Source organism: Bombus impatiens, unplaced genomic scaffold, assembly GCF_000188095.3.
Source record: "Bombus impatiens unplaced genomic scaffold, BIMP_2.2 scf_0128, whole genome shotgun sequence".
Lineage (NCBI taxonomy): Eukaryota > Metazoa > Arthropoda > Insecta > Hymenoptera > Apidae > Bombus > Bombus impatiens.
The window spans coordinates 615,881-628,820 of NT_176547.1; the positions used below are offsets into that span (position 1 = coordinate 615,881).

Consider the following 12,940-nt stretch of genomic DNA (forward strand, 5'->3'; position numbering starts at 1 on the left):
CGTCATGCGACGCAACGAAGCAAACCAAAAGCGACATGCCAGCACGTAATAAGACAAGCGATGATTTAACTCTTCACGAGACAACGATCGTCGAACGAGTACTAATTTTGCCTGAAATAAGTAGAAACGCACACGTAATTCCTGGAGTTTCTTACGTTTTATCTCTTCCGTTATCTTTTAAAAATGGTAAGTAAGAAAGAAGGATCAGAATAGAAGGAACGATATTATCGAAGAAGAAAATAATAGTAAATCGATAATATGTAACGATTATCCGGAATTCGTGAACGAAAATAATTTCTTAGATTCGTATTTTATACTTTTATTATGCTCTGAATACTTTACAATATAATACAAAGGAAATCTAGCGGACACGCCAATAGTTTTCTACAGTTTAGCAAGCGCGAGAGTGACGTGCGCATCGATACGAACGCGGAAAAGTATTTGGTACGAGTTAGCGACGGGAAACTGTGCAAGGTGCGCAAGCAAGTGCTCGCACTACACGCTACATAGTGCGTCTCTAATGCAACACTGATCCGTGACTTCGTTATTGAAGTTGTGTTCGTGAATAGTAACTAGTTTCTCGAGAAACGGTGCTATTCTCTCATTTTTCTCTTCTCGAAACCTATAATCCGACTGGAAAAATAAAAGAAATCCTTGAACCTATTGTATTAACTAAGGTTTCGCGTTAAATCTATACGATCTGATACGAAGGATCGTTAACTGTTTACCGGTAGAGAGCAAGCATGTTTCCCAAGATGTGGTACATGTTCGTTAATAACTCTATCTAAAATAAAGAATCTACGTTGTTTTATAATACTGGTCGTCTCGAAATAAAGTTGATCCAAGTGACGACGACACGTTGATCATGTACTGTCGCGGTGAAGGAAGCAAATTCAAACGCGACAACGCAATACTCTACGACTAATATAATAATTAATAATAATAATAATAATAATTTGTAATACAGTAGAGTAAAATACAATACAATACAATACAATACGTGTATCGGAACGAAATAAGGAATATCGTATAACGAAATATGTACGCGTGGAACGTTCAAAGCGTATCAAATTCGGTCCGTTTTTGACAAACACAGAGATCCGCTAATAATACTTTTTTGTAAGAACGTTAGGCCCGTGAACGACGTAGAACGCGAATTCGATAAATAAGACGAGAAGCGCGACAAGATTATCGAACACTCGCGTTACGTAGGACACGAGTGATCCGTTTGTTCGACGAGTGCATAAATACCGACTCCACGCTTCGAACGACCTGGATACGCGCACGTGTATTCAACTACGCGGATGGACGACTTTATACATAGAGTGAGAACGATTTAATGCGAACGACGAACAATGATGCGAATGACGTGACGTAGACCACCAGGTCAATGAGATCTCGACGTCCTTCCAATAGAAACGAAAAGAAAAAAGACAAAGAGAAATTACGACACTTCTATGTACATTCCGCTGGAAACGATTCTCAACAACGAGAATAGGATTCGCAACTTAAACGAGCAAATTTCGAACTGGCTGAAAAGCTGCGACTTTTTCCAAAAAGAAAAAAAAAAAAGAAAAAAACAGACAGTGAAAGATTGAGAGAAGCTCGATGATCCGCGAAATAATCGTATCCTGTTACACGGGCATAGACCCCTTCGTCTTTACGCGAAGGATTTCTTCAGCTTGTTGATAGCGTTTGTGAGATGAGTCATTTCCGTGTTCAGCTGAGACACCATATTTTCCAACCTATCCACGCTGTCCAACACTTCGACGCGTTGCGTGTGCGGATCGTACCTCACCTCGAAGGGTCGGCTCATGGTGGACACCTAAAACGAAAATATCAAAGATCATAGTTCGTGAATCACCGTGATAGAAAATTGTTTCTTTAATTTATAACGTCAAATCCAAGTTTCAATCGAGGCTCGACGAAAGTCGCCTGCGAAAGAATTTATATTTAATCAGTAAAAATAGTAATACCATTTACGACACTGAGCATGAAACCAACACCCTCAATACACACATATATATATACAATATATAGCTGCTATTACTACCACGCGTTCAAGTCTCTAGCATCGATCGACACTTACCCAACGACGGAATTTCTCTTTGGCGTCCTCGAAGCTTTCCGCCACGTAATAGATCGGTTGATATTCTTGATCTTGATACTTCTGAACGGCGGTGGTCTTAGGATCGAAGGATCTGTGCTCGCATTTGTCGCTCAATGCGTGAAGAAGTTCTCCATAAGCAGACAGAAGACCAGCGCCATAAGCTTTCACCTCGGAACCTTCCTTGCAAAGACCAAATTCAACGGTGAACCAGTAAATCGTGGATAATTTTTCGATTTCTTCGTCGGAGGCTCCGAGCGAGGCAAGTCCGATTTCTTGAGAGAATTGAGCGAAGCTTGGATCGGCTAGCAACGGCATATGACCCAAAAGCTCGTGGATGCAATCTCTGCAAAGTAAAAGAGAATTAACAAAATCGTTCCAATTAGACGTCTTGACGATATCGGTGACGTTATTGCTTTCATTTCGCTTATTCGTGTCGAAGGTAATTAACCGAGTACCGATGAGCGAGTAAGAGAACGAGGACAAAGTACGGCGGTGAAAGTTCTCGCGCAACTAAATGGAGGATAGGCTTTCATCTCTCGACTAATTACGATGCATAATCTCATTATTTAAAATTTCACGTTCAAGTAGAGTCGATGTATCTACGAGAGGTGTCCATGAACGTTACACGAACTCCACGATATTACAATTATGGAAAATGCGCCACGAGGATGAAAATAATGACACGGACGAGAGGAAAGAATATTTTTGAAATTTGTGCAAAGATTTAGGGAAGAATGGTCGAACGGACGGAATGAGATGTGGTCGATTGAAATTTCTCTTGCGACAATGCACACGATATACTTGGACGGAAATCGAAAATTATAACGAACGGGGGAACCGTTTCAGTGGAGAAACAAGTTCGCAACAGTGAAACTAAATTATCAACGCCATCGTGTCGTTAAAAGCCAATTAGAGCTCCATTACGAGCTTAGAGAGGTACGGTAATTCTATTATCATCGTTCCCTGTGTAACAGGATGTCGCTCTCGTCATAACGCAGTATCGATTGCTCTCGCGTACTTTCGTACGAAAAAAATCTTCCTCGTGTAAACTTAAAAATGCGAAAACCAAAATTGAGAATAAGGCAAGGAGAAAAAGTACAACGAGACGAACGTACAAACAAACTCGTGCCTTAAAATGCTTCAAAAAATTGACGATACAAATTCGGCAAGATATAATACGTGTAAAAATCCTGAAAAGAGACACTTACGGTTCCGGGGTGTGGTAAGGAGTCTTGATATGACGAATGTATTGAGTGCTCTGGAAGACCCTGAATGCAAGGCTGGATAAAAAGTCCCTGGCCGTGAGCAATCCAGCCGCAGGTCTCAAAGTAAATCCAGTGTTCTTCTTCAAGAATTCGCTGACTTCCTGCAGCTGAGGTATGCGATGCGATTCGAAGATCTTTTCTTCTTGCAGCTTCCTGAAGGTTCTTCGATATTCCACGCAAGCGTGTTTCGGTACCAGGTCGACGATCGTGTTGAACACACGCGACCAGGTCTCGTTCTCCGTTTCGGTATAAGGAATGTTAGGTATAGGGTCACCATACTTGTACGCGAAAGCGATCTCCGCAATGACCTTCCTGCGAGCACGATACTCCTTGTCAGCGAATCCAGGATGGTTCATGTCAAGATCAGGTTCGTATTTGGTCATCAAGTGATTGCAGTTGTCGAGCTCGGACGCGTGTCTCGGGAACCAGGGATCTTTGATGCTGACAGAATTGTCCCCGAGCAGAGTAACGCCGTCTAACGCGGAACTCTGACGAAGGTTCCTGATTAATTGCAGCAAACACTGCCTGGTCATGTCGATCTTTACGAGAACATCGAATTGGAGTCCTTCCTTCTTCGATGGTCGTGTCTCAACGTGGGTCACCGTACCCTTGAAATTCTCGATCGTCTTGAGGATTCTAGCCAAGGAGCCTATGCCTTCTCTCAAACGCAAAACAAGCGCTGCCTTTTGCACGGTGTGCTCGCTTTCGGGACATTCCGCTATCGTCTTCGCGAGTACCACTTCCTCTTCTGTTAATCCAACGTCTAAGGAAAACCATAAATCGCTCTCATCAAACAAAATTCCTAAGATGGTAGAAACACTTAACCGAGTAGGAGAGCTGAACCTTTTTATCAAATTCCGGGACAAAGACCATAAGAAAGGCAGACGTTTCTTTCTTGGAAATAAAATTCTTGAAACTACAGGCATACGTCGAAGTAAATAAGAGAGCTTTCGCGTTATCAAATTTCAGACCGAACGTTCTTCCTTCGAGACTCTTACGCGATATTTCGAGGCGCTAAGTGATTTCCTCTGGACTGTGTAATAATCTGGCAATTCAAAGTCCATTTCCGCGAAATGTCTCCCACTTTTATATGGGTTACGGTGCAGCTGGCGAGGTGGGGAATAGGGACAGAATAAAGTAGCTCTTATTGTCGCCCACGAACGTGCCGGGACTCGGCCGAGCAAAGATGGAGACGGTAAAAAAGAAATAACTCTGTTATACATTTATCGTGGACGCACGGAGGCGTTTCAGAAACGGGAGAAAGGGGTCCCCGGCTAATACGATTCTAAATGCACAAAGCGGATTCGAAAAGAGAAATGGTCGAGAAAAGGCGGTAAAAGGTCGCCCCCGTAATTCAGCCAAGTGTCGGAAAGCGCTTGGTTCAACTCTCTTTGGTCAGGTACATGCCATTTACAATAGAAGCTGCTTCACTCCCCATTTACCCTATTCGCTTCGTGCAGTCTAATAACGATCGCATCTTCCAGAATTTTACGTCTTTCCGATTCCTTATGAAGCGGACGATATGCTTCGATCTTTGAACGACATACTTTTTCTTGTTACATTTATTTATATTAAATACCAGATTATTTGAAATTATTATATTTCGATTACTCGTAGCATGGATCAAACGATTCATCCGATTACTCGTACTCTACCAAAGAAATTTACGAAGTAATTAAATGAATCGTTATTTTAGATTCTTATCTTTTATCTTTATCTGGAATGAAATTTTCCCAAGCTCTAATTACGTTTCAGAGTGTGTTTCAGAGTTAATTTCGTAAGAAGCATCCTTGACGCGTTAAAAGTCCTTTATCTGCGATCTGACGAAAAACATGTTGCATACACTTACCATTGTCGTAATCCTCTGGTTTGCCAATATCGCTGTCCGACGAAACCTCAGCTTTGGCTTCTGCAAGTCAGAAATAATTGCGTGCTCATGCAACATGCTACATCTATCGACACTTCGTAATTGTGTTTCTCTTGGATATGAACAAATTCGATGATAAAAAGGGAACTCGAAGCATCGAAATTTTTGCTCGTCCAGGGGACATTCGTAGAAAAGTTCATAAATACAAACCTCCGTCCTTAGCAGCACAAGCCAACGTTTCCACCTGTTCATCGTCGCTCGACGAAGCGTAACGTTCCGTATCTGGGCAGATAGTCTCTTCGCCTATCGAGTTCAACAGCAAATAAAATTATCGTGCAACACCGATACTGTTACGAAACAAGTTGGGATCAAGTAACATCAAAAATATTCACCGCAATACGAAGTAAAAAATGCTATTCGCAAAATAATCTTAACATCGATTACGCAATGCAACATCGAACAATACGAAACGGTGAGTAGAAAAATTTAAGAAAGATCATGCTCGTTTGCTTAAGCTGTACAAAAATTATGTTATGTTACTTACCATTTGCTCGTTGACGCGCTTCTTCAAGAACGCTCTGCTTCGTTTGCTTGACAACCAAAGTTTCAAAGCGAGCATCGTCCACGAGAGATCGCCGTCTCGCTGGATAACCGTTCTAAATAAACAAAATGATATTTCGATATTTAATCGAGAGTATTTTACAACAGTGTCATAGCATAGAAGGTACATTACTTATGTGTATTTATAGAAAATTTAACTGATCGCATACTGTACATATATACGAGAGCGAGCCGTGTGTCACATCGTAGAGAATCGATAATTTGACAGTTAACAACTGTATATTTTAATAATCTAAGGACTCACAAAGGATGAATAATTATCATCAAGTGATATAAGTAAAGACCATCGACGATGAGTTCTAAAAATTTGAAATAAAAATAATAAACAATAATTATTTTACGATGTCTACCATGACAATCTCTTGCTTCTTAAATAAGCAATTCTAAACCAACGAGTGCTAAATTAATTTAATGCGCGATATGTTAAAGCTAGAAAAATGCAGAAAATGGAAAAACGTAGCAAGTATCCGAAATACGATATTCGTCGTAATATTTCATTAGTGAAATCTCTCTTTAGATTCCAGTTCTTCAATTCTATTCGAAAGAGTATGAATTTACGTGGATATCCGCAGCCTATGCATCGCGATTAAATTACATTTTTAAACGGCGGATATCCTATCGGTAAGTGAAATCTCGATGCCTCCAACTGCCTGTTCGCGACGAATCAAAGTTTACCTGACGTTCAAAGAGCGGATACCACGGTTGGTAATTCTGATAAAGATTCGAAGACGCGGAAATTAGCGCGCACAGCGGTCATCCGGCTGCCGTTGAAGGATCGGAAATTAGGATCGAATCCTGGGACAGAGGACACAAAGCGTTTCGCGCCCTCAAAGAGGATCGCGCGTCGACTAATCCTTGCGATTCGATTTTCTTATTGTTACAGGCGAAAGGAAGTTGGAAAAGAGAATTCTTTGTCGGTACTACGAAGAGTTGGTAGAACTTTGCTAGAAAAAGAGAAGAAGGATAAAAAGACGATTTAACGAGATTTAATGGAATATCGAGAATCGACCGATCGAGAAGCTCGTTAGAAATTCTTAGACGTTGCAAAGCCAGATGCAACAGCGTCGTTCAAATTCAGAACGATCGTTTTTCACGAATGGCACACGCAAGGTGGCACCCAGTTTTATTTTTCAAGCGTACAAAGCGGTTGGCACGGTTTACAGAAAACATGTAGTAATCCCTTACCAACACATCGCGCGAACTGGGCCAAGTACTTCGACGATGGATCGGATAAATGACCGATGACTCTATCGGACGGATGCGTCACGCGATGATTAACCGATTTAAAAATATTGTCTCGTTTGGTTTAATGAAAAAAATGCGACCGACTTTGACCAATATGATCGTTTACCGGTCAGGTAAAGTCAGCACACGCGTTCAGTCAGTGCCACATGGTTAATTATCCCGATCGTGACTCATATTCGTTCGTACAGTTCTATTTCAGCCATTTTCCGATATAGATTATTTTTCGTTTCACGCGTACAGTATATCTTGTAAGTGAATTTGACAAGAGAAGAAAAGAACGAAGTAAACGAACGAGGTAAGATCGTAGGATCGAGCGAAACAGTGGAAAAACGCGTAATAGATCGAATATTCCACGATCTTAATTTATTTGTATCGTTATTTGTATTATTATTTGTTTGCTCGATCTTCTCTGATTTAAATTAATTGTGAATCTCGTAGGAAGTTTATGGCACGTCGATCGAATCAAGAAACTCAATCGGCGTTTCAAGCGAAACCAACGACGAGTTTCGCGATTGATTGAGATATTCGCATAGTACTGGCGTTTTTTGCCGATACAGTCGCGTAATGATGCATAACAAATGCATCCAAGGTCGATCATTATTTCGCCATTTCATACCAGCTTAGAGCTATTAGTTACTTTACACGGACTCGTCCACGTAACACCTATTATGCATTATAGAAATGCAGTTACCGGCTAAACAACGAAACGAGTTCTTCGACGTTGGCCGACCGTGCAAATTCGAAATTATATTCATTTCGATAAAGTCACGGTTATTTCGAGTGATAATCAAGAGGACGAATGATCGTGGGTTTAGCAAAGAAATTCCCTGAACGGGCAATTGCAACCTTTTAGAAAGGGAGGCACTCGTTTTCACGTTGAATCGATCGCATAAACAAGAGGCAGAGATTCGTGTAAATATCATTGGGATTCGGACAAACAGGTTTTCGATTGCGTAAAAAATAAATCGAATAGGAGAAGAAAGAAAAAAAAAAGACATGGAAAAACGTTGCAGGACGACAACCACCACGGATTGTTACGCGATCAATATGCATAATTCATTTGATGCATTAGCATGATTTTTTTCAAACAGGAATCGGACTCGATGATTGAAATGGGCAAAACAAGACATTTAAATAGAACGATTAGCATAATAGATGAACGAGCGGGCATTAATACACGCTGTCTGTTACACGTGTGTGTACGTGTGTATGTATGCATATGCACGTAAACGTATCTCGATTGATCGTGGATGTCGTCGATGAGAGCGATCAGAGGCGTTGTCGCACGCGTGACGAGCCTCCAAAGGCGAATAACGGAGTTTAAAACAGCGTTCAGGGCCTCTCCGCGGCTCTCGGTAACCATTGGACTTACAATCACTTCGTTCTCATATTTATATGACATATTCGTAATTATCATGCGGGAGCCGAGGTCGATCGATTTTGCAACGCGATACAATTATACGATGTTGCCGCGCGGTCGGCTAACTTTTCTGTCACTCATCGAGGGTGTACATGACTAATTACGAGATTTTGTAATAAATCGATCGGTATGCGCGTCGATCAACAGCTAGCTTGTTAGCTAATGCACGTAATTGACCGATTTAATTAGTCCACTGAGATTGATCGGATCGAACGATCGACGATGCGAGAAATTCGACCATCGTCGAGAAATCGATGCGAACGAGGGATGCGTTAAATTCATTTACAAAAATTATGAAATTTTTATGTACGAATCTGTACGTTCCAGCAGAATATTATTCTCACTGTCGAAAGACGAAGAAATGATTTTTCATGTTACATACTTCGCAACGTATCAAATCAGCAGTTAAATTTAAACAACTCGGAAGATAATGCCAAACTGATCCACTCTATTTTTTAAACATTTCCATTTTCTTCCATTTTTTTTCTCTTTTTTTATTAGCCGATCGATTAATTTCCGAATATTCGTTACGGTCTATAAGAAGATGAATAATAGCGAAAAATGAATAAGCTATAGCTCGCAGAGACTACGTAATAGGCGATGAAATAGCCATTGGAAATGTTTTAATAGAAAACGCAACGAAGGCCGTGTCATTTTTCACCCCTCCGTTAGAATGACGCGAACACGATCGATAAAGATCGAACGAGCGCGCGAATAGCGGATTCTGGATCCAATCTGGTAACTAGATCCGGCGTGTGCGAGAGTTCCGTTTCAGTGAGTCAGAGTCGTCGTGGCTGTTTCCCATTGTCGTCAACGGTGCATACGTAAATATGCTTACGTATGCAACGTTTCATTGTATACCAACAGATGCAATTCGCCAGTAAAACGTAAGTTTCTTATGCCGTTAGGATTTCGAAACCTTCATGAAATTCTTGTATAACGAAAATGCATGATACCGTGATTTCCAAAATTTCGTCAGATAGTGGACCCAACAGTTTGCCTAACTGCTTGTTCGCATATCGACACGGGTTAGCGCAGAAGCGTTCAAGCTCGTAAAGTTACACGGAGAAAGTAAGGGATTAATGTTGACGAGTCAAACACGGGGCCAACTGTGTGTCTTTGCTGGTGAAATTCGGAACCGAGGAATTTCACATCGTACGATTAAAAAGTTCGGTTTTTCATTCTCGATAGTTCGACGATCGCTAAACCAGCTTCTCGGAAGTTAAACCGATCGACTGCATTTTTTCCGTAATTTATTCGCGTCTTGTGTTTATTTTTCTTTGTTCTTTCCTTGTCTTCCTCCACGTCCGACGCTTTGAAATCCATCATTTTATTAGTTTACTCAACGCGTTACTCATTAGCGATTGTTAAGCTCCTTGGAAACAGGAAAACTCGGAACGATTTTGTTACTTTAGTATGAGATTCTTATTTTTAATTTGCTAGTTTAATTTTAAATTGCTATTTTACAGCAAGCATAGAAATGAAATATCGCGAATAGCAAAGTAAAGGAAAGAAGAAGGTTCGATTCATGGTTGATATAGCTGCAACGCGACTCGAATTTTTCTATTTACGACGAACAAAGAATCGCTGATCGATGAAGCGTCGAATCAAACGATGAAACGATGGACTCGGAGGATTCGAGCCTTCAAAAAGGAAGAAAAATATGCGAAAGCCGAAGGATTGCGAAAACAGAACGCAACGTTAGAAGAAGACAGTGCGTGCAACTAATAAATCACAATTGACGGCAGACGTCTCGATGATGAAGCACACGTATGAATGAAAAAGTTTGCTGCAGACCTTGCCGCGATGCCAATTAAGCCTTGTTACCGTGCGATTCGAAAAAAGAAAAAAGCGCGCGAAGAAAACGCACAGGGACGCGTCCTTGTGATTCTAATTCTCGGATGACCTGTTCCGAGGCGGAGCTCCCGTAACTGTTATGAATGGAAAAAAGAATCACGGCCTCGAGAAGAGGCTCCGATCGAAAGTCGTTATTGCGCGACTGTTCTAATGTAACGCGCCATTACCGAACGCCAGGATACGTAGGATCGAACTTTGCGAGCACGCGATTTCCTGACGACGTTCCGAAGCGGAATCGACGGAATTACGCGTTCGTTAAAGAACCGCGTGAGACATGGTCGTAATTATAGAACCGGTGCAACACGATTTATCGTCTCGTTCAAACGATTTAACGTGCAACACGATCGAGCAACGATTGCTTGTACGATATACAGCGGTTACGAAAAGTCTTTGTACGTATCCTTTTTTTCCAACGAAGCGTCATCTTGCAAATAAATTTTTATGGTCATACCAAAGTACCGTCGAACCATACACGAAGCTTCATACGCTCGAACTTAGTCGATCAATGTGTAAATGGCGTAATAAATAAAACGACGTATAGATCATTTCTGTCGCCACTGTAATTCCTGCCGATCGATGTAAATGATGCCACATAAAATATAAAATTCTTCCATGGAAACTGAATGATCGAGGGGAAAAGCGTGTGCACGCGTGTACGTATTTGTTTCATCGGCGGGTCTATGGAAAAGTGAAAGATCGAAGCACACTGGCTGTTCGTGACTCTCGTCGATTTCTGGTCTTACGTCGTTTTCACTTGTGTTTCAACGTCTTCCCCTCTTTCCTCTCGCAGCGTGATTCTTAATTCGAAACTTCCGCGATTGATCTGCGACGACGATGAATCAGTGTATCGTAATAGTTTCGTCTCGCGTCGGAACGTCCGGCTCGTAGGAAAAGACGATAGCAACGATAACGATCTTCCGGTTCTCCGAATAGAATAGAATGCAACGAATTTTGAATAACCAGATCATCGATTACCGCTCGATCATCGCAGTAATCGATCACGTGTACTTTCTCTAGACTTTTGGGCCTCCTTTTCGTTTCCAGTTTGAGAATTTCACTCGCGCTGTTTGGTATACGTGTGTGTATGCACGCGCTTACACGAACATAGGTTTTCGTTTATTTTTTTATCTGTTACGAAATATACCAGACGTTTATCATGAAAGTCACGTAGGCAAAGATGAAAGAGGATTCTTCCGTAAGAAAGTTCCGAACATCTCGAGTCACTAAATGAAATACGCGTTTCGTGCGCGTTGGAAGACGTTTCGTTTCAATTTTTACGAGTTTCGTCGAGATAAAACGAACGAACGACGAAATTTACAAAGAGTCAAGTTCGCGAAAATAGCGAGGGATCGTCGATGGAAACTCGTCGTGCGTTGCATTAACTGTAAGAAACAGGAGAGGCGAAACGAGCGAACGAGGAGCGGAGTACTCGCAATTGCGGTACAACGCGCGAGAATCGTGGCAGTTTAAACGTGCGGCAAAGTTCCCGCGCTTTCCCGCGATCCTATTCGACTCCGTTTAACACTCGACTGCGCGTTTACCCTGACATAATCGTTCGTCTTAACGACTTTTTAACCGTATCGTGAAAAACATTTACGCGTGATCAGGACTCGTTTAAAATTCGTGTGCCAATATCGCCTAACACAATCTCAAACTCTAAATATCAAACTACTCACCTCGATACTGTAAGACTTCTTGATAGCAAACATTTCGCGGTTCTTCTGCGCTGCTGCGACAGCCATCATATTCGCCGTGTCGTTCTTCGTAATGAAAACTCTTCAAGCCCAAAGATCGGCTACTCGACACCTGCAGCTTTTCACTGCCGTCTGATCGAACGAAGTCGATGGATCACCGGGATAACAATGATTTATTTTTCGTACAGGCAGTCACGGACCACCGAAGAAATCTTCTTCTCGATGGCTTATTCTTTTCCAAAAAGAGCTGAATAACTCGGTCGGCTAACTGGCTACCGGCTTCGCACTGCAACTTCTCTGGATGCAAGAGATTTCTCTCTAACTTTCCTGTCTTTTTCTTTTTTTTTTTTCTTTTTTGCTTCTTGCAATTTCTTCTCCCTTTTGGCTTCGGTTCGATTCGATTCGTCTGATTTGACTCGACGGCAACGACAACAACAACGGCGACGACGCTGTGACGTTAAAACAACGGGTTTCTCTCGTCTTAGTCCGCTTTCGATGAAGCGTACGAGCGAATGCGCCTACGGGGCGGATTGCTGCCGCATATAAACGTTGCCTCCCTTCACCGCCGGCTAATGCCGGGGTCAGGGGTGCCCCCACCCCACCCCTCGTTTCGGGTGGTCTAGCACCGCCGCCACCACCACCACCGCGTCCTCGCATTGCCAGCATCGCCGCTTCCACCGATCGCGCAGACCAGCTTTTCGAACACCACGAAGTGGTTCGACCGTCATTCCCCTTCCTCTTCGTTCTTTCCTATCAAAGCTAACCCCTAAGACACGTTCTGTTGTCGATCCATCGGATTTAATCCCGCGACAATTGCGTGATTTTTTCTACGCAACGTTCTCTCTGCCATCGTTAGTCATC

General features: G+C 42.1%; 1 protein-coding gene across 2 annotated transcripts; it reads right to left on the reverse strand.

Annotated features, from left to right (window-relative positions):
* Positions 1-303: 303 nt before the first annotated feature.
* Positions 304-12,604, reverse strand: LOC100750025 (tyrosine 3-monooxygenase). Of its 2 annotated transcripts, XM_003486596.4 has the most exons (7): positions 12,062-12,604; positions 5,787-5,898; positions 5,453-5,545; positions 5,225-5,284; positions 3,319-4,138; positions 2,090-2,453; positions 304-1,825 (listed from the first exon to the last, which is right to left on the reverse strand). In XM_003486596.4, the coding sequence occupies exons 1-7, from the start codon at positions 12,128-12,130 to the stop codon at positions 1,661-1,663; spliced, it is 1,683 nt and encodes a 560-aa protein (XP_003486644.1). In that variant the 5' UTR covers positions 12,131-12,604; the 3' UTR covers positions 304-1,660. The 2 variants fall into 2 exon arrangements, with proteins under 2 accessions (XP_003486644.1, XP_003486645.1); XM_003486597.4 differs by lacking the exons at positions 5,225-5,284; positions 5,453-5,545.
* Between the last annotated feature and the right edge of the window lie 336 nt (positions 12,605-12,940).

Bases quoted from the DNA above. Each gene is read 5' to 3' on its own strand.
- LOC100750025 (XM_003486596.4), bottom strand. From the start codon at position 12,130: ATGATGGCTGTCGCAGCAGCGCAGAAGAACCGCGAAATGTTTGCTATC. The intron at 5,899-12,061 runs GTGAGTAGTTTG...TTGTTTATTTAG, and splicing joins AGAAGTCTTACAGTATCGAG to AACGGTTATCCAGCGAGACG. The intron at 2,454-3,318 runs GTAAGTGTCTCT...TTTACTTTGCAG, and splicing joins CCTTACCACACCCCGGAACC to AGATTGCATCCACGAGCTTT.